Here is a 24,421-nt window from a genome sequence, read left to right as displayed (position 1 = left end):
TACTATTTAAAATTGCAACGTGAATGTTTACTTTTGTTACTGAGTTTATTGAGTACTTAAAGATAATAATAATGATACAGGGTTTAAGTGATAGACGTTTTTAGTTCCGTTTTTAGTTGGCTATGTCAGGGGAAAACGAGCTAGATTTGTGGGTTACTGTGTTTGGGTTTAACCCTGTTACTGCCAAACAAGTTCTGAACGACTTTGGATCAACGTCATCTGTCTCCGAGTATCGGTTATGCAATGAAAGCAATTGGTTACATATCAAATTTGCTACTCGGTTAGAAGTTGCTAAAGCTCTGCGTAAAAACGGCAAGTTGTTTGGCCGTAACACAATGATAGGGGTCTTGCCCTGCACTGATTCAAGTGTTTTGCTGTCTGAAGAGGAAGCGGCTTTGAAATCGGTGCCGTTGCGGGAACGAGAAAATGGCACTTCGTTGTCAGTTGACAGCCCGTTGCGAGTGATCAACATAGCAAATGAAAACGATGATAGATTCTCCGGTGATCGAAACCTACACACGCCCACAAGAGGGTTAAGGCAACTTAATAAATCCACTGTTGAGGTACAAATGAATGCTCAAAATCCAGAACGACCAGTGGGGAGTCCCTTTTCAAAAGCAGTAGAGTACTTTATTGGAAGGTAACGCGTGGATGTTATTTTGTTTGATCAGATATTAATTGTTTTTGAATTGATGCAGCAAGAACATCTTTGACAGTACTGATTGACTCAATCTTGTTTGAATTGTTTTGCGAGCCAAGCACACAAATTTTAATTAAACTGCTCTCTAGTAGTTGCTGAATTAATGTATCTGGACCAGTTTTTAATAAGATCTACCTGGCTTTCCCATAGTATCCCATCAGCTTATATTTGTCATATTACCGTCACATTACCCACCCCCAAATTACCGTAATATCAACGGGGAATGTACTATAATCATATTTGCCCACCCTTAGACGTTGGGCGAATATGATTCGTTGATGCCAGATCATGATTCGAAATAGTACGACCCAAAAATATGGTCCAGGCCGTGTATTTATCGTCTGGCGGGGGGAGGTTATCCCCAGACAAAAAAATGTCGAATCATATTCTACCACCTCACCCCGGGAGTTGTCATACTCCCCACCCCAAATTACCGTAATTATATCATAACGGGGACTGTGCTATAATAGTGGGAGAGACCCGGATCTTCTACATTAATGCCTCCTCATTCCGATGTCAGTTAAGTTTTGGATTAAAATTGTTTTCTGCGATTGAATTTGGAAAAAATTGGTGCTTTGACAAAAATTTGAAGTTAACAATCAAAATTGTTTCTATAAAAGTTTCAAACGAAATAAGCTCGAGAGAGTTACGCAAAATTATTCAATGAACTGTCAGATTTTGACGACGCAATTGTTAGTTGCGGTGTGCATATTTCCTCAATCATACGTTTTAAATTGACTACTGAGGTAATATAAGCCACATGTCGATGCCTCAGATTGTATCTTCCATTAAGTCTTAGAAGTTCAACTTTTATAAATCTGATTTTTCTAGCATTGATTCTGAACTAGGTTTGAACGCTTTTTATTTCACCGATGTGAGATTTCGATCTGATCTTGTAACTCGAGCTTCTGATCTAAGCTAAGAAAAGCTGGGCGCAGAAAGTTTAAAGCCTCAAGATAAAGAAAATGCATAGTAGTTGACCGAATGTCATGAAAGATAAGACCTGTATCACGAGTATTAGTATTTACCTTCTTGAGCAAATAGTGTTTCATTGCAGCTCTTTCTGCGTTTCTGTCGCTCAATTTCAAGTCTCGGTCTAATTTAGTATGAATCGGTTTCAACTATCTCAAATGGGGCTTCTAGAAGAGATTAATACACTGCTTTAAAGAACGTTTTGATATTTCTATTATTTTAATTTTAATCAATTCATAAAGCTTATAAATTGATCGTTTTACTGGAACGGCGCCCCTGATATTCGCGAATTCCTTCTCCTATTGTACGATACTATTATTGGATTTGACATCGCGCGTCGTAAAAGTCCAAGTCCAGAAAGAATCCGATTGTTGCAATGGAGTTGGAGGAGCACGAGACTAAAGAGCCCAAGAATCTTAGGCTGGAAAGTTTTGAACCGAATTTGGATTGTGAGAAACAAGATTTTGATGCTGGTGAAAAGAAAGAATCGGTGGCCTCGAGAAAAGGAGATCTCGTGGCTTTTTCGTCCCAAGATAACCTCCCTATGAATGGTTGAAAGCTCATCTGGGTATAAGTCCCAACAATACGTAACTTACCGCCTAAGAATAACTGGTTAATAGCCGCCCTCATCTTCTCAGCCGGCTATTATAGCGCTCCTATTTTTTTTTACATCGTCGAACTTTTTTTCGCTTTACCGTTTTGCCGCTTTTTCAGCATTTTGCGTGAAATCTTTTTGACTTCTCAAGGCTAGTTTCTCTCTTCTCTCATTCTTCTAAAAGTGAATTTAAACATCAGTTGCTCAGCAAAGCAATTCAAAATGAACAGAGTCAGAATAAAAAACTGAAGTCAGAAATAGAAACGGTATAAACCCATAAAGCCCAATTTTAGATGCCCGCTATTTGAACGTTGTTCCTATAAGTCTTAGTTGCCATCTCTTATGCTTATTGGTATTGATATTAGCCCCTGTAGCCTCTCTCTAAGAAACAGAAGTAAGTTCAACTACGAAATACCATCAAAATAAATCAGACTTAAAAATTGTTTTTGTACAAAAATCTTCGTTTCGATATCTTCTATTCTTTCAATCTCAATCATGTTTATTGGAATCAACAGAGGCTATTTTCCGGCAATCCGCTGGGTATATTTGTAATATTTAGTTGTAGGTTAGAAAATCTAGAAAAACGTTAGAGATCATTACTTTTCGGATGCATATTTTGTGGGGAAAAATACTTCAAATGTAAGTGTTCCGACCCACCTTAGTGGGAGAGAAACTATACGCTCAACCGGAATTTTTCGTGTAGTGAGTTTTGGCCGATCGAATATTCATCGGAGAGAGATGTGTGTGGTATCAATAGACAGCCCGTCCAGAGGAGCATATTCACAACTTTTTTTTCAAATATAGTTTTTCCAAGGAGTCATCGATGTTTAAACTTTTTAAGCTTTTGACTGATTTCCGTTGTTTTTGTTTACATTTTTCGTGTTTTTGCTCAAGTTGTTTTGTTTTGTCTGTTCTGCTGAAAACGCGTTAAAATTGTTGACGATAGTCTCATTGGTTTTACTTATGAAGACAGAGGAGTTTCTGAACTGTTTGATCCGACTTTTTTGGCTAAAATTTTCTAAATTCAGTTTTTCCTCAAAAATGGCACCAAGGTTTCCTCTTTTGCCCAGTTTGTGTAAATTTGCGATAACTACAAACCTAAAAATTTCTGGCACAATCTTCTCAAAATCCAGCGAGGGTTAGCTTTGCTTCCACTTATGAGCGTTCCAGAATTAAAATTTCGCCGGTTTTTCTTTTAAACTTTTAACGCATAAAAATATCCAGAACGAAGTTTGTAGCAATTATGTTAGTCTTGTGGTCTTATATCTTTTTTCGCTCGACTGATTTTTGTGTCTCGTTTGTTTTTTCGTCCTCGTAAACGTGTTAAGAAGGTAAAACTTGGTGGGCATCAAGTGGCCGAGGCGCTCTTAGTCTTGCGCATTTCTAGTTTTTAAGTGTGGGGTTTACCAAGACTATTTTTGGGGAGACAATCTCATGGTATGAGAGGCGGGTCTCAATCTTAAACATTTGATCCTCAACCCCCAAGCACCCCCTCGCTTTACCCTCGAACGCGTGACCCCCCTCCCTCAAATCTCACCTCCAATCCGCCCACTCATTTACCCTCCTAATGCTGGCATACCTAAGACCCAATTTGCTTCTACCGAAGCCAACCGCTCGCCGGCTCTTTGAAAGCCGTTCGCCGGACATCAGTTGGTTATCCTTTTTGGTGTATCGACCGTCAGATTCTTTGTTGCTAAAATTTGAAGCAAATATGTTTCCACTGGATGAGCAGCAAAGGCTGGGCTAGTTTTTCGCAGTTCAAAGTTCATTCGTATTGTATTGGGGCGCTGTTTTTTATAAATATTTTTTTTGTTATTTTCAGATTAGAATGATCTGGCAATTATCAAGGCTAAATTTTTGATTGATCCCATATACGTGCGGAGGAGGCACAATGAAATTTTTTAATTGTCAGTGAAAATCTCAATTGTTTTTATGGCTTCGACGCTTCGTGAATTTTGTGTGCTGTATGTATTGGTTGTTATTTTGTTTTTTTAAGTCTCAAAGTCTCAAAAACTAACTGTCCAGTTGGCTTCCCGAGAGCTTAAAAGTTGATCCATTTGTTATTTTTCTGTTGTAGGTTTATGGTTGTTATGACTAATAATAATTGTTTTAAAAACAATAGTTTTGAGCTTGGAGCCTAGTTTCAGCAAAGAGAGAGAGAGAGAGAGAGAGAGAGAGAGAGAGAGAAAGAACGAGGTAGAAAAATTTTTCTGATCGTGTTTTTTCTTTTTGTCTGAAGTAATATTCTTGAAACAGGGATATAATTGGTTCAGACACAAATTATGTTAGTTTGTTTTATCTGATGCTAATTGGACACTGTTAGCGCGGTGTTTTTATAAGTCATTGAATTTTTTTGGTCGTGATTAATGTTTATCGATTTTATTTATCTGTCTAGTCTCGTTAATAGCAGGTCTCATAATTTACGGTATTGTTTAGTTCATTTAAGGGTTTGAATTTAAAACTATTTTTTAATTCATACGCAAGATGTATTCGAATGATGTGAATTTTTGAAAGTTTTCTATCTCATTTAGTAGATGATCAAAACAAAAATGTGGATGAGCGAGGTCGGAGCTTTATGTACAAACGCACAGTACCAAGTCTCCTTGTTTACTACAATGATGGAATCCTAACAAAAGATTTGTGCAGTACCTGTTCAGTTTTCTGAAATTTTTATAAATTAATGTCGAGGAAATCTGTCTTAAATTGCGTCGATACGTCCCTCGAGACATCCGGATAAAACATATTTCTGGGCACTTCTTGAAGAGTCGTTTGACTTGGATTGTGTCCTAGGTGGTGAGTTAATGTTCGGTAATGGTGTTTATATTTTCTGCCATCTGAATTCAAATATGATGAGCTTTAATGTCTTACTTTTTTCTCAAATCGAATTTTGCTTACTTAAATAGACACATCTTTTTTTAACTACGAGCAGCAACTTAATGTTCGAAAGTTCTGTTTGTCCTGGAATAAGCTTTTACGCAAAAGCTGTGGAAAAAGTTTGCGGATCGAAGATATAGCTGTTCTTATTTTTTTCGCAGTATTTTCTATTCAGCCCTTTAAACTATATGTAATTTAAGCGTTTTACCGCCTCTATTTTTGTATTTTTATATTCTAAGTTTTGCGTTTCTACTATTTTCTTAATGGAGTATTAATTTTATTAGGAAAATCTTGTATTTTCCATGTATGTTCATGCCTCGTCAGTCGTTTGCAATCAATTGGTCTGACATAAGTCGGTTATATTCTCTTGGAAAAACGAACAGATTATTTAAAGCTATTTTCTACACATTTTTCAATTTTCACGTGACAATTTTTTCTTTCAACTGACCTTGATAGACTTACTTCAGATGATTTGCATCAAAGGTTAATTTCCATTCTTCATTGATTTCAAATTATCTGAAATCACAGGTTATACTTTCTTACACGTTTGAAACTGTGATGCATTTTAACCACTGGTTTTGTATTAAAACATGTTCTTCTCGTGTAATAGATGTTAAGTATTGAGAACATTAAATTGCTTATACGCACATTTTATGGCTGCTAGTTTTATTTTTTCAAGCTGCTCATACTGATAACAAACTGACCTCTAAAAATCATACACGAAATTGTTTTCAGCATTCATAAAATTTACATGAAATAAATTTGTCATCTATTGGGTGTAATACGACGTAAATTTATCCTAAGTAAAATTACGGCTCCTAATATTCGTATGCTATTTTGTTAAGTTTGACTTAAATATGCTATAAAAGCAAAGGAATTTCTAATAGCGCATCGGCAAAAAATATTGAATTAAACAATGTTTTTTCTAGAACCGTTAATGCAGTTTGTTTTTCGATTGATACGCAAATTGAAGAGGAAAATAAGATACTGTACTGGTCGCCGTTTATATGATAAAGATGAGCTTTCAACTATTTTGGAAGCTGATTTCGTAGATAAACCGCCTGAAGAAGTAAAATGGAATACATTCGGTTATGGTCTATACCTCCATTTCCTATTCCAAGGGTTCGTTCTCAAAACCCTTTTTTCAATTATTTACCCATTCTACGCCAATTACCTCAACCTTGATGGACACCAGTATCGCGCTGCCAGTACCCTGCCATTAGCTGCATGGTCTCTTAAAACTATAATTGGGGTGGTCAGCGATGTCTGGCCAATATCGGGTCAAAGGCGAAGACCATACATGATATTGGGAATGGGTCTTTCCTTTATACCTTTGGCCATTATTACGTTCAAACCGGTACCGAAGCCCTACTATGAGCCAGTGTATGCTAATGGAACTTGCTTTTTGAATAAGGAGACAGTATACAATGCTGATGCAAAGCAGGAGGGTATCCAGTATGTCGTTATTAATACTCTTGCTTTCATGTTGCTGTCTTTCGCCGATGTTGCAGCTGATGGTTTGAAGGTACGTTTTTGGATGATCTTTGGCGTCAATATTTTACTTCCTCCTGCCAGATCGCACATTTTTACAAAAATGCAAAAATTTTTGTATAATAGCTTGCATATTTTCAAACGAAAAATAAGTAACTTGATTAATCGTGTTTTTAACGTGGAAACCAAATGTCAGTTTTAACAGAGATGTGATCAGGAATGATCGTACAGACTAATAAATGGCTCGAACGAGTGGTGGTTTTGTTCTGAATGGTCTATTATTCTTCAGTAAAATAAATGTACGCTTTTTACACATAGAAAACAAACTTTTTTCTACTAACTTTAGATCATACTTAGATTTAAATTTAGATCAAATTATAAGCCTTGGACAAGTCAACTAGCGGGTAAACTTTTTTTAGAAGTTAATACTGCTACTTCGTGATTGTCTTGTCAATGAGTAGTTTAGCTACCAACTAAAAGTTGTTAATATAATTAACATGATTGTATTGAAATTTGTTCCGACCCACAATACTGGGGGAGGAACTACTGGGTTTGTTGTTCAGTCAATTTTCGCCGATCGATATATTCATAGTACAGAGTTGTGAATGGAACTTGCCATTAGAACGCTTGTCAAGCGTAGAATGTAAAATATGAAAGATTTTTCTGAATTTTGTTTTTTTTCTGAGCAGTTATGAGGGCCTAATGTTAGTGAACCATAGCCTCACTTTTGTTATTTTATTCACAATTTTTGTATTTTGCTGGAATTTTTTTTATCAATTTTGCTTAAAAAATGTGTTAAAATGGTTAACGAGGGTCTTATTGGTTGTATGTTTACAGATAACAGAAAGTTGCTGAATTGTTCGAACCGACTTTTGGTTAAAAATGGCATTAAATAGGCTTCTTGTGCCCACTTTGTTCAAATTGACCGGTAGTGCAGACACAAAACTGCTCGCACAACGTTTTTTCTACTCAGATGAGGACTATTTTTATCACTGGTTTCTTAGAAAGTGTTCTCTGTAACTAACAATTTGTCAACCTTTCGCTAATTTTAATCAATATTTATTAAAAATGCATCATTAATTTTTGATATCAGGTTTTTGCTTGACAAATATCTAATTCGTAATCATTTGGAACAATGAGGTTTTGTTGGCAGCCAAAAAAGCGATATTAGGGCCAGTTTTGGCCTCATCGTTGAATTTTGCAATCAAAAGTATTCAGATTGTACTTTTAAAAGGGTTGTTTTTTTTTCATACCCATTATAGCCAAATTTGCCAATTTTCATTTAAAAGTTCAGTGAATGTGAGGTCTTCATTTTGTTCTAATGGGACTCCATGATTGAATATTGTGTTTCCTAAGTAAAGCTAATGGTTTTTATGCCTCCGACAAATGGTTTTCGTAACTGAATTCTTGTTTTGCGAGCATTTGTTGTTTTCCTTTTGTAGTCTTATCGCAAAATCTAATTGACCAATGATATATTTCGCTAACTATGGAGCTATCAAATAAACTAGCAAACGCTTTGAACTGATACCTAATGATTTTTCGCTTATATAACTCGATAATTACCCAATGTTATTCATTTATTTTTGTTTTTCGATTTTTTGTCAATTTAGCTGTTTCGAAAAGTTGGAACTATTAATTTTTTAAATGGACAAGCAGCAATCTTAGCTCTAATATTAATCTAGTTAGGGAGTTTTTTAATCGAAAAATTATACGGAATATAATAGGCGCGGTCCGTTAAAATTATTCTTACCTTTGTTTTATATGGTACGTTGTTGTTACAGACCAAGATTTGAATTAAACAGCTAACTAATGACAGACACACCTGCGTCCTAGATAAGACCATTGAGGATACATTAATATGTCAGCGAGAAGCGTTCGGTTTTTCTGGATAGAAAACTTTGAGTTTTGAATTTTGGTGTTCTTTTTTAGACTTACATAAGATTTAGTTTCACTGATAAGTCCGATTGGTTTTTCAAGCATTAACAAGCTAATCTAATTACTATTTCGCAATTAGAAGTTAATGGTTGCTATGTCTTATTGTTTTCAGCTGTTTTGAGTTTTGCCACTTTCATTTTTCCTTCGATTTGTAGCGCACTTTCAACAAAAAAGGGTGACAACTTTTTTAATTGCTCTCAAACGAAGTTGTAGCAATTATATTAGTCCTGTCGGTCTTTTTTATGCGATTTTTCGCTTGACCAATTTTTCGTCTGACACTTTTGACTTTTCGTCCTCAAAAACAGGATAAACAGGTAGCGCCCAGCGGGAATTAAGTGCTCTTAGAGCCTTTCAGCTCTGTTGCAGCTCAAACTGTTTTGGAGATTTATACTTATACTTATGGTGTCAAGGGCGGTTCTTAAAGGTTAACCCACCCCTCTGTTGACCCCACACCCCCACTATTGCCTCCACCCCCACCGCGCTGTTGCCCCCCCCCCCCCCCCCAACCCAGTGTTGCCCCCCATCAGCCCCCGGTACACCCCCCCCCCCGTGGCTAGCTACTGACAAAGCCAACCGCTCGCCGGTCGTTTGAGAGCAATTCGCTCGACGTTAGTCGGTTATATTCAGTTTAATTAGAATGGATTTTTCAATGCTGTTTTCTCATTTATATAAGGTTTATTCTGCTATTATGTTACAAGTGCTTATAACGCAATTTTGACTATTTTCCCAATTTTTTTGGGTTATTTTGCTGTCTTGTGAAATAATTACATCAATGACAAGTCACATCTCATAAATAAAAATAATTTAAGGCGAAATTGATCATATTTAATTTTATTAGTAAATAAAATATGATTTTGAAGGCTTCGACTCCGTTTTGTTCAACTTTTAATTGAGTTTCGGATGGTTGCTCTAATTTGTTCTTTTTGTCGTTGTATGACATTTTGTATAAAGACATGTCTCAATAGCTTCCTCTGGAGTTATAAATGAAGCCATTTATTGATTTCTGTGGATAGCTAATGGTTTTCAAGACTGAAATTAACTGTTTTCAAAAAATTTGAACGTGTTTTTTTTAAACTCTGTCTTTTTTGTTTTTTGTCTACTTATTAATTATTCTCAATAACAACAGGTCCCGTATCTTTTCTTGATACGCATGTGAAAATGTTTAATTTAGTTTTTATCTGATGTTAATTCGACTTTAGGTTTTTTAAAAAATAATAGACATCGAGTTTCTGTAATAAATAATGGTTTTTGTTTTTATTTGTTTTTTGTTTATCTTGTCTCTTAGACTCCTCAACGGCAGGTTTCATCGGACCTGTAAAGAGGTTCTATTTAATTGTTCACTTGTTTGATTCGAAGGCGATTTTTCAACTAGAGTTTAGATAAATCAATTTTTTGATATAGGAATTTTTCACTCATCCTCATTTGACAGACAATTAAGTCAAAAATGTGTTTGAGTGGAGTCGTAAAATCATTCGCAAACTCACGTTAACGACACTCCTTGTCATTTTAACGGGTTGAAGATGTGAAGGGATATGTTAAAGCTAATAATAAAGTCAGCTGCGAACATTTTTTGATTAGAATTGAAGAAGCAGAAATTTGATCAGTAAGAATTTCAGCGCTTTGGTTCAGCCTTTTTTCTTTTTTCAGTAAACGTATATTTTTTCGTAAACCGCTTATTTTTTTAAATACAGTATAATTAAGAAAACCCGTTTGCTGAACAATTCTACGCTGCAAGGGCTTTCGATGATGCCATCCATGTCGTTCTGCATTTAATATTACAGGGAGAGGGGTAAAAATGCGAGAACTATACAAAGGCATACGATAGCATCTTGACTGCATAAGTTCGGAACAAAAAGCTCAATCCTTTGTTTTACAATCGTGAGAAGTTTGCTATTTAGATCGAGTACTCCCAGAAAGAAACTGCCAAAAGACGTGGCTCTATCAACGTCATAATCTACATGTTCATAGAAGCATCAACCATCTGCAGCATAATCGTGACTGGATTCCTGATGAACGGCGTCGAGTATGGGGGAACATTCTGTTTTAGCATCTCTTACAAAACTTTATCAGCTGTGATGTCAGCTATGTGTTTTGTAGCTGTCATAAATGGAATGTTCCTAGTGCACGATCAAAAATTGGGTGCCGTAACCAGTGTCAAGCAACAATTCCGGGCATTTTGGGCTGCTTTTCAATCTCGTGAAGTTTTGCAGGTGTTTATTGTTTTGTTTTTCTGGGCCATGTCAATCAGAATTTCATCGCCTGCCGGGGTGAAAGTGAAGAAAAATTGGGCAAAAGTAACACCTTTGATTACAACTTTCAGTCAATTCATCGCCACTGGACTGGAAATACTGGGCGTTTGGATTCTGAAGAAATTTTTCCTTCACGCGTCATGGAGGAAAATTTTCCTGTTTTCCCGAATCGTTCACTTGATTACAGACAACGTGGTAGAATTTTTGACAATTTACGACATAGTGCGAAACCCGTATTTCTACTTCGCGGATGATGTTATTTCGGCTATTCCTGAAGGAATGGGACATTTAGTTGGAGGGTTGATGTTGATCGAAATATGCCCAAAAGGGTTGGAAGCGTTGTTCCATAGCTTGCTTGTGACGTCATTCATTGTGGGCATGATCATTGGGACTCCTATAGCCAATGTGATGACTACAGGATTCGACGTTTCAACGGATACGCGTTACTTCAATGACACTGCCTATGATCGAAACATGGTCGCTTTGTCATTTGCTGTCACTTTATTTGTCCAAGTAGTCTCAATTCCCCTTTTACTCCTTTTGCCTTCTCAGAAAGAAGATATTGAACAGCTCAAAGCTAAAAAGCAGTACTTCCCGAAATTGGCTGCAATTTTCCTATCAGCTGTTATCTTCTTTTTCCTCGTCTCATTTTTGATGTCAATAGCAACACTGATTCCACAGTTGTCCTGCTTAGAAGTGCTTGGAGGGCGTGGATGCGAGAGCAGTTCCGCAGCCTAACTCATAATTATCATGAATCGTAATTGTTAATTTTAAACTGAATGGTTTCCTCATAGGTTTCAAGGTTTATTAACATAAATGGTTTCAAGGTTTATTAACATGGATTAGCATCCGACTCGTGAGCAGTTTTCTTCCTGGAATAAAAAAATTATTTATTCCTGGAAGTGAAAAGCCATCCAAATTACAAGTTAACTCATATTTCACAAATCAAATTCGTAATCGCCACGTGAGGAAACAGATTCAACTCTACAGAGATCCAAATACGTTTTTATGAAAATCTCCCAGTATCTACTTTTTCGTATTGGTAGAAATTTTCGTATTTACTTGACCATGTGCTGCTACTTTACAGATCTAATGTAGATGGTCTCTTCAAGCAGAGAAATTTCAGATTTGGTTTGCAAAATGGGCAATTAAAAGTTGCAAGGAATTGGCTTTAAGATTTATTAAGGATGAAGGCGATTGGATCTGAATAGATATTAGAAGAATAATGAAATGTACGGAGCACCTCAAAGTTGACTGATTTCATATCTTGCACCATATCAGCAGAGTTTGTACGAATTATTTCTAATTAAAGCTATAATGATTTACTTCTACGTGGCGAAGCATGAGATATGAAGATTAGTTTGCAAAAATAGGGTTGCCTAAATTCAGTCAAAAATTGTTTCATTTATTGCTTTTTGCAATCACAGACAGTCTCGAAGAACAAAACAGCAGTGACAAAATTAAATACACTATGGTACCAAAAAACTACGTACATCACAATTTCTACTATTAAAGCATGATCCCTGCTTCATAAGCATGATTTGCGTCAAGGCGTGAAAAAAGGTGCGCAATTTAGAAAGTGTTAGTTTTAAGAGAAATCTTATTCTCATTTTCTCCGCTTCAACAGAAAAGATGGTTAAACTGCTTTGTTCTTTCACTCATTGTAGCATAAAAAAGGATTTCGTTCCCGAGTAAACAATATCTTGAAGCAACCAAACTCTCAATTGTTGAATTTTCCAAACAAATCAGTCAAAAGAGCACATATCTCTCAGGCGACGAGATCAATCCATCCGAGAAACCTATAGGGCTTTGTTGGATATGCATCGAACGAGATGTGATGAAATATGACTTTCAATTTGCGATTATGATGTAACTAAATACGATTGGACCAGATAACGTAACCGCAGTTTGATGCTCCAGGAATTCATAAAAGGTTTTCATTATGTCTTAAAAAGCCCATTCCAATGTCATACAGCTCTATTGATTAGTATGCAAACTCTATTGACAATGATTGTTAGTATCTAAATACTTCGTCATATTTCTTAATGGTTTTGTAAACTTTTTTGTTTTTGTGATACAGTTTCAGAGGAAAAACTTGAATTACTTTCAAGTTGTTTCTCAGACAGATCACCATACGTTTATACAAGTAATAAGAGGTCAATTTCCATTGATATAAATTAAAGCGTAACACAGTGATCCAGCTTAGGTCCAACTTTCTTCCTATTATACCTTTGATATGCCTCAATGCTGCTTGAACTCCGAAGTGGTTCTGTATCTGGATGATACTACAATAACATTGGGCTTAGTTAATGAAAATACTGAATTTTCGCCTGATTTAAAAATAAAGGAATGGTTTGATCAAAACTTGTTCAATGAAAGAATGCATTCTCATGCCTTTCGGCCTTAACAACATAGCGAAATACCTAGACGGTATTTTCAAGACGCGTTCAAATCAAAGATGAATGCAAATTTTTGGGCATCAACTTTGACAGATCAATCAAATTTGCGTATCACTGTAAAATGGTTCCAAAAAGTTTGCGAAATTTTCTGGTCTTGCCTATAGGGCAAGAAATTATTTCACAAAAAGTCAAATGTTAACGATTTACAATGTCTTTGTGAAATCTACAATAGAATATGGTCTTTTATTTTATCAAAACACTTATAAGACACATCAACGAAATAAATAAGATGCAAAGTAGAATATGTAGGGTCATTTACTTTGAAAGAAAAACGGATATATAAAAGTAAATTCGCTCAGCAACCATGCGGATACTAGAAAACACAAGCTTTTACCAGTTCCCAATTCAAAGAATCTTAAAAATTGGCGGCGGATCAAAATTATTGCATACAATTATGTTCAAGAAAATAGTTTAATTCCAGAAAGCTTAAGAGAACTGACTCCAGGTGAGCTCAGAACTTTTTTAAGATCCTTGTCTTACCTATATATTCTGGATTTCTATGAATTCTTTACCTTATTTTTTTGACTTGTAGTTCATTTGGTTTTCGTAAACATCTTCAGGAGTCTTTTCAGTTGTCCGTCGGGCGTAACTTTTCTCTTTAAATAAATTTTGTTCTGTTTAAACTATGTTGCCGCCGGTAAACAAATTCAATTCAATTCAATTCTGGCTCCCTGAAAAATGGATCTAGATTTTTCAATCAAGACTATTTGGTCAATTGATTTAATGCGAAAGACTTACTATAAGATGCATACTCATTTCATAAGAATATACTGACCCGTTTCTAAGAACAATCGAGATTCATCATTGATGGACTATTGTAAAGAGTAGTTCTCTGATGCTTCTTAGGCTGCAAGAAAACTCAGCATCACTTGTCAAATTATATTCCAAACAACATCCACGAATCCTTGAAAATTTGCATTTAGAATTTTTTTCCTCTGATGCCCTTCTGCTATTAACATAATCCACTCAAGAGAAAATTTAGGAAAACTGTTCACCTATCAAAACATTTGATTCCGTTTCTTCCAAAAGTAGACTCAGTGGTCTTCAGTGCGTCTCTTTTAAACGAGATTGAAATATTTTTGCCTTGATTTTTGAGCTTTCAAAACGGGATGAACAGGTATAGCCCAGTGGGCATTAAGGGTCATTGGAGGCCTTCAGCTGAGCTTAAGTCCATTTCAAGTTCATAGAGTGCTAAAGCTGCTGGAAGGCCTACACTCAAGGCGAAAAAGATCATTTGAGTTTTTGAGCCCACAATTTTTTACGTTTTTTGTCCATTTTTGAGGTTTTTGTTAGATGGGTCTTAAATTGACATTAGTCTTTGATCTTAATTTTTTTTCGCTAGCTATAATATCGGTATATGTATTGGTAATGCAAACTTTTCACACGTTTTAAATTTTTGCCAAATTTTTTGGAAAATTTAATTTCAAATTTCGATTTTTATGGAGGTAAAATTCTTAAGGGCTTGGATATGGGTTACTGGATATTTTTAGCGACCAGAAGTTTTTTACGTGTTCTTTAATCTTAGAAGTCAGGAAAGTTTTTGCAATACTTGCGCGTTGGTTAATGGATATATGTCGGTTGGATTGGTTTGGTTTTCTGGACATTAGTTTCAAGAATTTTGGCAACTCATTAGTAATTTGTCTAATTTTTTTCCAAACTTCGTACCTTTTTGTCATTGTCGTTTTTGCTCAGTTTTGTATCTAATATGAGAAACCAAATTTCGCTTGCCTGCAAGATAATATGTTATGTTAATAATAGTGACAAAAACGGTTTTGAAGTCCTAAGTATGGAGTATTAGACAAATTTTGCAATGATTTTGCAATTGGAGTGTTTTTCTATATTAGTTTTTTTGAATACTGTTTGTTGTTCTGCCTGCTTTTGATATATCAAGCAAGTTTTTCTTAGATGTAATCGAACACCATGGAATTCAATACACCGATCCTAAAAGTATGTATACTATGAATGTTGAAATTTTCGTTGGTCTGCTGTTCTGGTGCTAGAATTTTTCATGCGATTCTTTGGATTGAATTTCAGGACTTGTGCTGGTAAGTTTTTCTAATTCTTATGAAGAAAGACAGCGAGTTTTTTGGGGACTGTGATCGGCCCTTCTCTAATTTACGTTCTCTAAAGACCTTGAAAAGAGTCGACAATAACTCAAACTATTACAAGACCTATGCCTGGTATTAAATTTTTAGTTTTAGGTCAGTCTGGCAAAAAGCTACTTTGGTTTTCTATTTAAAAAATGAACAAAAAACAGAATTTTTGGTTCCTGTTAGTCTTATCAAATTTTCGCTTTATATTTGCAGAGATTTTTTTTTGCGTGATAAATGGCTCTCATACTGAACTTTGAGCAACTGAAATCAATTTGTGATAGTTTAATACCGAAAATAAAAAATACTGAAGTTTTGAGGTTTTGAGCCCTAGAGAAGCCGGTATACCCGAAGCAAGTAACAGCTGACCCCACGCCTTCTTGTTTGAGAACTTTTTTTCTGACGCTAGTCGGTTGGTTGTGTTTTTACATTGTGACGCTTTTCCTGTGATTCTTTAAAAATTGTGTCCTGTAAAACATTTATATCGCCCTCAAGATATTTAGTTCTTCGCTCAGAAACTTTGAGAGATAAATTTGAATCTGGCAAAATTTTAATTCTTTGAAACTTTATGCGAGGGGAATCATTTAAATTGTGCCGATTTTGGGTTTTAAATTAGTTTCACTCTGCTGCTCTTTCTAGTTTGCTGTCTGACTTAACTTTGTTGAGAACCTTTGATCTTAGGCAAAACTGTTACGATAGCAATAACATCAAAGTACTTAGCGATTGTATTTATTTCGATGTGTCTGGAGCTGGGGTCACATCGTCGGTACAAGTTACATGTAGAGATGAAAGTAACGGCTCTGAATCTTAGTTCGTTCAATTTCAATTAAATTTATTGAAATTGGTTCTCTTGATGGTTGACTGATTGCGTTGTAACAAACTTTCATGGAACTATTTTGTAAGTGTGGAAGTCAGTTTTCTAAGTATTCTCCTTATGAAATATGCAACGAAAGTCGACGAGCAGAATTTTTTGGTCAACAACAGATGTTTTCTGCCGTAAACTTTGGGATTTTCATATAACAACGTGAACATCCGTTGTACGTAACTGAGGAACTATAACATTCCTTCTGCCCGGAGGCCTTTATTTTTTTGTCGTTCGCGATAAAATTGACATAATGTACAGGATGTCCTACTTGGTCCTCTAAGAAATATAGACTCCGTAATATTAAGAGAAGGTGCAACAGAAGAAGAATTTTGACGAAGAACAACGAGCGCAGCACAACCAAAAGACTTGCAGTACTCAAAAGTAAAAAGTGGACTGCCAACTGCTCAGTTGTCTCGCCTGGAAATAAAAAAGAGAATTATCGTTTTTTCTGCTTTTCTAAGTTACGCGTTGAGATGCAATGTCCTGAAACATTACAAGAGCTTTTCTTCTATAACAAAGAGCTTTTCTAAGATAGCTCATTGCGTAAAACTTTTTCTTCATTCAATTCTTTGAAAAGGTTAATTTGAGTTCATTCAATGCCATTACATAGATCAAGGGTTCTTAAGAGTTTGCAAAGCTAGGGTAGATAACAGTATTAAGCTATTTACCAGTTCAATTTGTTTTGTCACTTCGTGTATACAACATTCAATCGAGTCACCAAAGACTGGGTGCTTTCTGTAAATCTGCTGGCTTCTCTATGATTATATAAAAGATCAAAGTATGTTATGATGTTAAGACAATTCTAATTGTGTATCAAGAATTTCAGATCTGTATTGACCAAAATATCTCAACTATCAATCATGAATAGTACCGTGAGCCTTCAAGTTGAAATTCTGCCAAGCTTCTTAGATTTCATAGTCCCTGACGTGTCATACATGTTCCAAATCGTAACTGACAGTTGTTCTATTGAGCCTTATGGGTCTTATCAAGACAAATACAACTCAACGTCACGTACTAGTAGCGGTAGTGGTGTTCTTACCAGCATTGGATGTTTATATCTAGCATTATCCGATAGTTCACGTGAAAAATCTAGCTTAATTAGTAGATTAATACCATCATCAAATAGTGATTGCAAACAACCAGAATTGAATATCTGGAATTCCGTGCAATCTGATAAATGTCAAACTTCAAGAAAACGTCACAACGTGTTAAGTTCCCAAAGACATTTTATGCCTAAGAAAAATTCGGGACAAGTTCCGAGGAATTTCGCGTCATGTCAGAATTCTGCGAAACAAATTACGTCATCAATAGAAAATTCGTTTGCGGAATGTGTTCTAAATGGTGAACGAGTCTTTTTATGCGCTTTTTGTTCATACAGATGTAAACATCCGAGTGGAGTGAAACGACATATATCTTTCATGCACGACGCAAACGCTCGTGAATACATTTGCTTGACTTGTGATTGGAAAAGCAAAGAGAAGTATAAGTTGAAGTTGCATTATGTCAAAGTGCATAATTTACCCGAAGTTGCGGCGAAAAGTGCAGCTGATGCAGCATGATAAAAGTTCCGATATATTCTGATGTATTTTGTTCTATTTACAAAAAGATATTGTAATAGTTTAGCTAGTAAAATCTATGATATGAGAAAAAAAAATTAGAAGTTACTGCAAACTATTTGAATAGTTTGTATTCCTTCGTAATGCCTGCGCTGTTATAAAGCAGGATAAACATTTGTCTGCGCTTTTATAAAGCAGGTTAATTATAAAGCAGGCTTTTATAAAGCTGTAGAGATAAATTTCTCAAAGCAGTTGGAAAGAAAATGTAATTGAAAAATGGGCATGCTTTCGTTTTTGGTCAAACAGTATGGAATTTTCGAAAGTTTCCTGTTTCTTCCCCCCTTTGGTAGACATTTTTAAGTCAAAATGTGGATGAGCGAATTCAGATTGTTATGCGCGCACGCACATTACCGTAATTTGTTTCCTTGTTAAGTAAATAGTGCAATACTGAAGAACAAATAACCTGACATTAATTGATCAAAATTAGTGGCAGAAGATTTGAAAGATTATACAAAAATGGCAGAAAACCCGTAAAATTGCTGTCCTCTATAACTCTAGAAATAACTCTAGTTTGTGGATACTCAAGAAATTTTTTTAGTCCTCCTGGAAGATACCGCAACTAGCAAGATTTTGTTACCGGAACTGGGCAAACTTTTCCTGATTTTTTTTTGAAATGGTGTCAAGTCATCCAAATTTATCCTATCAGGCTAATAAATTATAGAATTTTGAAACGGCTAAGAACGCGATACTCTAATAATATCCCTTATAGTTTTGTTCGATAAATATAGATAACGGGCAAAATTGACTAAACAAATGATTGTAAATATCCTCTCCCTTTAATGTGGTTCGGAGCAATTGATTTAATTGTTTCTATTGCACTTATAATTTCAAAGAAATTTAATGACAGTTTAAAGGTAAACTGCTTTTTAAGCAAGCTTCAACCGTGCATTATGAGCTAGAAAAAAGCCGCTAGAAAAATGCCGTTGGAAAAATGTCATTTTGGGTCATTTTTTTGCCTTTGGTCATTTTTTGATGCTTTGATGCAAGCAATCGAAAATAGATAGTTCTGCTCGTAATTATTGTTTAGTTGTTTAATTTTGCAGTTTCTCCTGTCTTGTGGTCTCATCTGTCCTCTAACGCAGCATGGTTTCGTTAATTTTGTAGTCTGAGCTTGCACAATATTTTTCACCCATGCAGTTTTTTCGAAAATCATGTGAACTGCGTTTATTAAGTCTTTCTCCTTTGGTAGACAATTAAATCAAAATGTGGATGAGCCGTTATAATTTTTTATATGCGAATGCTTATTACCGAGTTTCTTTTCCTTGTAGAAGTAAATAGTGGAACCTTGATGGACCAATAAGAACTGAGTTGATAAAAATTATTGGCAGGATACCAGAAAGATTATTAATTGCTCTTGAGCGAAGTTCATAGCAATTATTGTACACGTATTGGTTTTTTATGCAAGTTTTTTGCTTGACATTTTGCGCTTTTCTTCTAGAACATTATTTGACTTCTCAAGTGACTTTTTCACGTTTCGTTCTTGATTTTTGAGTGATTTCGATTGCTCTCACTCCGAAGTAAAGCTTGTTGCTAATATAAAATCGCTTTAGCATATCTAAAGTAAGGGCATGGTAGCCCAGTGGTAACTACATCGGGTTATGGATCGGGAGGATAATGGTTCGAATCCCAGTCGTGGTAAAAAGTTTTTATCCGCCTGTCGTTCGAGAGCAATTCTTCCGACATTAGTCGGTTTATGTTACACTCTTGAAAACATTAAGTTCTGAAATGTAAAATAGTTAGAAACACAGTGTTTTGTCCTCTTTTACTCTCTATGCAGAAACGCACTAAAATTTTCTCATTAGTCCTAATAGTCCACAGTTTGTAAGGTTAAGTTTTCGGAAATGGGCGAAGTTTATCTGAAATAGTGTTGAATCATCCAAATGTTTACCATCAGAGTACAAAATTAGAGACAATTCTGAAAAGGCGGCCATTAAAATAAGTGATACTGTGGCTATGAAAAGAAAAAGTTGGTTCGAAAGGTAAGTTTGACCAATTTGGATAAGCTAGGGAAATTTAGAATATACAATAGTGAGTAAAATTTGTACGTTCAGTCCATTATTAACAATTGATTGAAGTAATTTGCGATGGAGAGGCTTTTCAATTATATTATTCATAGTTTTCGTCGATAAGTATTCGTCGACCGGCCGAAATTGACTGAACAAATGGTTGTAAATATCCTGTCCCTCTAATGCGGGTCAGAGCAATTGTATTAATTGTGGCTAGTTCACTTGTAGCTGCAAGGAAATTTACTATAACTGACAGTGGATAAGATAAACTGATGATTCAGCATGCTTGTAGTGTTTAAGCATTATAAGCTGAAAAAATTCCGCCTATTGTTGCAGTAAAAAACTCGTTAAATCGATAACTTGCGTCATTTTATGGCTTGACGCAAGCAATTTAATATACTTCTGTGCAACTATGACTGCAACTCCTTTGAAGCGTTTTCACGTCTACGTCCAGGAATATTTTTTGAATTTTAAAACTTCGAAGTATAGTTACATGCTGAGCACTATTTAGTGATTTCTTTAACTACCCGTTCATATACAATGTCGATTTTTGTTCGCTTTTAAAAATACATGAGTTTTTCTCATTGTTTAATCTGTTCTTAGCGTTCCTAGACTGTTTTTTGTTCCGACCCCTCTTGAAGGGGGGGGGGGGGTGGAACTATATACTCAAATGGGTTTTTTTGTTCAGACAATTTTGGCCGATCGATATATTCATCGTAGAGAGTTGAGACTGGTATCATTAGAAAGCTTGTCCAGCGTAGAATATGGAATTAAATTTTTTTTTGGAATTTCGTTTTTTACGGAGTTATCGAGGTTCAAACTTTTGAGAAAATAGAGTGAATTCCGTTGATTTTATTCACATTTTCCGGAATTTCTGACTAAAATTTCGCTAATTTTGCTGAAGTTTGTTAAATTTTTTTAAAGTGTTGTTGATTTTATTTTTAGAGACAAAGAATATTGTTGGCTGTTTTTTCTTTTTGTCAAAAATTCTGGCTAAAAATTTCAAAATTCAGACTTTTTCATCAAAAACAGCACAAAATAAGTTTCTTTGGTCCTTTTTGATTAAATTTGCAGGAAATACTCACCCAAACACCACTAACACAACCATTGTAGACTCAAAAGGGGGTATTTCAACATCAACATCCGTTGCCTTTGCTCCGTAATTAAAACTTTGACGTTTTCTGCTAACTTTACTCGTTGATTATCAAAAACGCAGCAGTTATTTTTGATTTTTAACGAACAAAATATCTATATCTATAACATTCGAAGAATTAAGTGTTTTTAATAGACAAATAGAATTAGCAGAGCTAGTTTTAGATCAATCTTGAATTTTTACAGTACAAAAATAATTCGGATTGTATTCAGTCGGTCTTCTTTATAAAAAAATCCGATCTTTTTTTTATTAAATAACAGAAAATTTCAAATCAAAGCTCACTAGTGATAGGTTCGCTTTCTAGTTGGCTGCATATTATTTTATCTGGTTTATTACTTGAAAGCTTAGGGTCGTTTCGACTTTTAAAAATATTTGATTTTAAATAAATAATGGCTTATTGAACTTAAACTCAATTTTTCTCTTAATTTGGTCAACTTGCAGCTTATTGTCAGCAATGAGCGAATGCTTTTTAATTTTATTGAATTCAAATTCAATCTTTGTTGCGGTTTTGAACCTTAAGTTATGGTTTTCTGGCTTTGATAATACTAGATTTCACATCTTTTTTAAATTTGCTCATTTTTGACGTTTACTAGTTTTGTCATATTATCACGCTATTGACAGTTCATATATCAGATTATTGTTGTTCAATATAAAGCACAACCAATATTAATATTAAAATCCTAGAGGATATAGACTCTATTTTTAACGGCTCCGGCAATACTTTGTCGAAGAATTGATTTTTTAAATTTTGTCTTCAACTGTCGTTTTTACTTTGTCTTTTTTAGTCGTATGAAATTTCCTGTACAATGACCAGGTTTCATTGGCTTTTTGTGGAAGAATCGATGGGCCTGTATTCTGAGATTATGAGATAGTTGATGGCTTTCATGACTTTGAAAGCAATTGTTTTTCAAAATGAAAAATATACTTTAACTTCGCAATTTTGTTCCTTTTTTGTCTGTTTGCTGCCTAGTCTCGTTAATTACTGGCCAAATATGATAATATTGTTGCCAGGATAAATTTCCAATGGGATTGGTGTCACAAAATCAAATGTTTTTAAAGAATTCGTTATGACTTTACTGGCTTCGACACGGGTTTTTACCAAAAAAAATTAATTTTTGATTTTTGTCCTATTTAACGTTCTCTTTGCATACGTGGGACACATTCTGAATAATTGCAAGTCTCATGGGTTTTCTTTGGAAGAATAAACTAACCTATTTAATTATTTCAATTTTTAGTTAATGGCTTTCATGTCTTTGGAAATAATTTTTTTTTTCGAAAAAAAACGTATTATTTAATTTTGTTTTCTTTTTTGTCGACTTTTTGCCTGGTTTCATTAATGAGAGGTCACATAATATATTATCGGTGTCCGAAGAAAGTGCAATCAAACATATTTTGAGGGCCAAATGATGGGTTTTTACGGCTTCAAAAGCGTTTTCTGGCAAAATAGAACTGATTTTTTGTTTGTTTATTAGTTGTTTTTTTTTGTAACCGCATGCAAAATGAATACCGACAGTTCTTAATTCCCATCTTTAATAATACTGGTAATTGGAAACCTACGGGATATATTTATTGATTTCTTATGATTTGCATTACTTTGAAAATAATTGTTTTTAAAAAAAATTAAGCGAATTTTTCTAATTTACTGTTTTTAACCTTTTGTCTAATTGTTACTAAGCCTTTTTATGGACTGGTCCCATATCTTATCTGGTGAATAACAAGTTTTTTAGTTTAGTTTCAGTTTTATTTGACGCTATTTTGACTTCGTTTTTAAGTTTTGTTTTTTAAAACGGGCATAAATTTTTTGATCTAATTAATGTTTGTTGTTGTTGTTGTTATGATTTTGCTGTTCGTCTTGTCTCAGTTTCTTATTATTTGCGTTTTTTAATAAATCTAAGGCGTCCTTTTTCACTCCACTGAGTTATTTGCTTTGGGGGCTATCCTTTCGTTCATACACCCATTTTTTTTTTTGAAAAATACTTGAAATTTGGGGGTTTTCTATCTGTTCCCCATTTGGTGAACAACTACTCCAAAATTGTAGATGAGCGGGGTCGGAATATTATGTGCAATTGCACATTACCGAGCCTCCTTGTTGTTCCGAGCCACTTGTAGGGGGAGGAACTATATACTCAAATGGTTTTTTTTGTCCAGTCAATTTTGGCCGATCGATATATTCATCGTAGAGAAATGTGAGTGGTATTATTAAAAAGCTGTTCCAGCGTAGAATTTAAAATTAAAAAGATTTTTTTTAATTTGGTTTTTCTCTAGGAGTTACCGCGGATTGAAGTTTTGTGTGAAGACGGGATATTTGGCATGATTTTGTTCACGTTTAGTGTAATTTTTCTTCAAATAAAGATATTTTCTATGATAATAGTATTTCAATTTTACATTTCATGCTACAAATTGAACCAATTGTGTGTTCCTAATAGTCTGAATGTGATAAAAAGACTAGTTCTGGTCTCATGGGGAAGTTCACTATCAAAAATTGAATTCTGTTTGAGAGCTCTTTTTTTTTTTAGAAAACTTCAGTTTTTTGTTTTTTTTAAGTCACCTAGAGACTAGTCACTTTTCATATCGAGGTTCCGTTAACGACTAACCTCATATACAGTCAAATAAAGCCCATTGAACAATTTTTTTTCAGGAATTGCTCATGTTTTTTTTGGCTTCGACACTGAGTTTTTGTAATTTTAAATGAAAATTTGATTTTCATTTTGAGGATTTAGTAATTTTTTGGAGTCTTACGACATCAACTCATTGACTAAAGGTGCAATATGTTCCGTAATGAGCATTAAGTGAGCTTATCTAGTGCTTTTGAGTGGAAATTCTATTGGCAGTTAAGACTTTAAGAATAATTTTTCGAAAATTTTGAACATTAACCAATCATAAACTTATTTTCGTCAGTCTCAGTAATGACATGAACCTCTTCCTTCCTACTGCAACCAAATTTTAGCTGGTTAGTGGTTTTATCTACTAACTGGTGGATATATGACTTCAATGACACAAGATCTCAATTTTTTTTAAAATTTTTTGTATTATTGGTTACTTTTGAACTCGTGTCACATTATCCAATTATTGATAGCTCCCATTGGCTTAGAAAATACGTTCAGTGGATCACTGATAAAGTTTTCAGAGAAAAGCTTATGGCTTAAATTGTTTCGACACTTTCTCGCACTTTTCTACTGTATTTCTGGTTTTTTCCTGTTTTTGTTGTTGTTTTCATAGTCATAAGACTTATTGTGATGTCTTATTGATTTCCTAGAAATAACAAACATTATTGTCCTCACATCAGGTTACACTTGAGCGTTTTTATTGACTTTCGTTGGAAGCTAGTGATTTTAATGGCTGTTAAGACTTGGAAAATAATTTTTCGAAAAATTTTGCTGAACATTAAGGAATCTTAAGTTTTTTTTTCGTGAACT

At 34.7% G+C, this 24,421-nt stretch overlaps 1 protein-coding gene across 2 annotated transcripts; it reads left to right on the top strand.

The window, feature by feature from the left end:
* Positions 1-952: 952 nt before the first annotated feature.
* LOC142348176 (folate-biopterin transporter-like) lies at positions 953-12,141 on the top strand. Of its 2 annotated transcripts, none has more exons than XM_075399415.1 (3): positions 953-2,223; positions 6,194-6,666; positions 10,466-12,141. In XM_075399415.1, the coding sequence occupies exons 1-3, from the start codon at positions 2,049-2,051 to the stop codon at positions 11,552-11,554; spliced, it is 1,737 nt and encodes a 578-aa protein (XP_075255530.1). In that variant the 5' UTR covers positions 953-2,048; the 3' UTR covers positions 11,555-12,141. The 2 variants fall into 2 exon arrangements, with proteins under 2 accessions (XP_075255530.1, XP_075255529.1); XM_075399414.1 differs by having other exon boundaries at positions 6,182-6,666.
* The last annotated feature ends 12,280 nt before the right edge of the window (positions 12,142-24,421 follow it).

Source organism: Convolutriloba macropyga, chromosome 10 (genome assembly GCF_964194025.1).
Source record: "Convolutriloba macropyga chromosome 10, txConMacr16.3, whole genome shotgun sequence".
NCBI lineage: Eukaryota > Metazoa > Xenacoelomorpha > Acoela > Convolutidae > Convolutriloba > Convolutriloba macropyga.
Note: the sequence above shows the minus strand (reverse complement) of the source record. Positions and strands in the feature narration are given on the sequence as shown.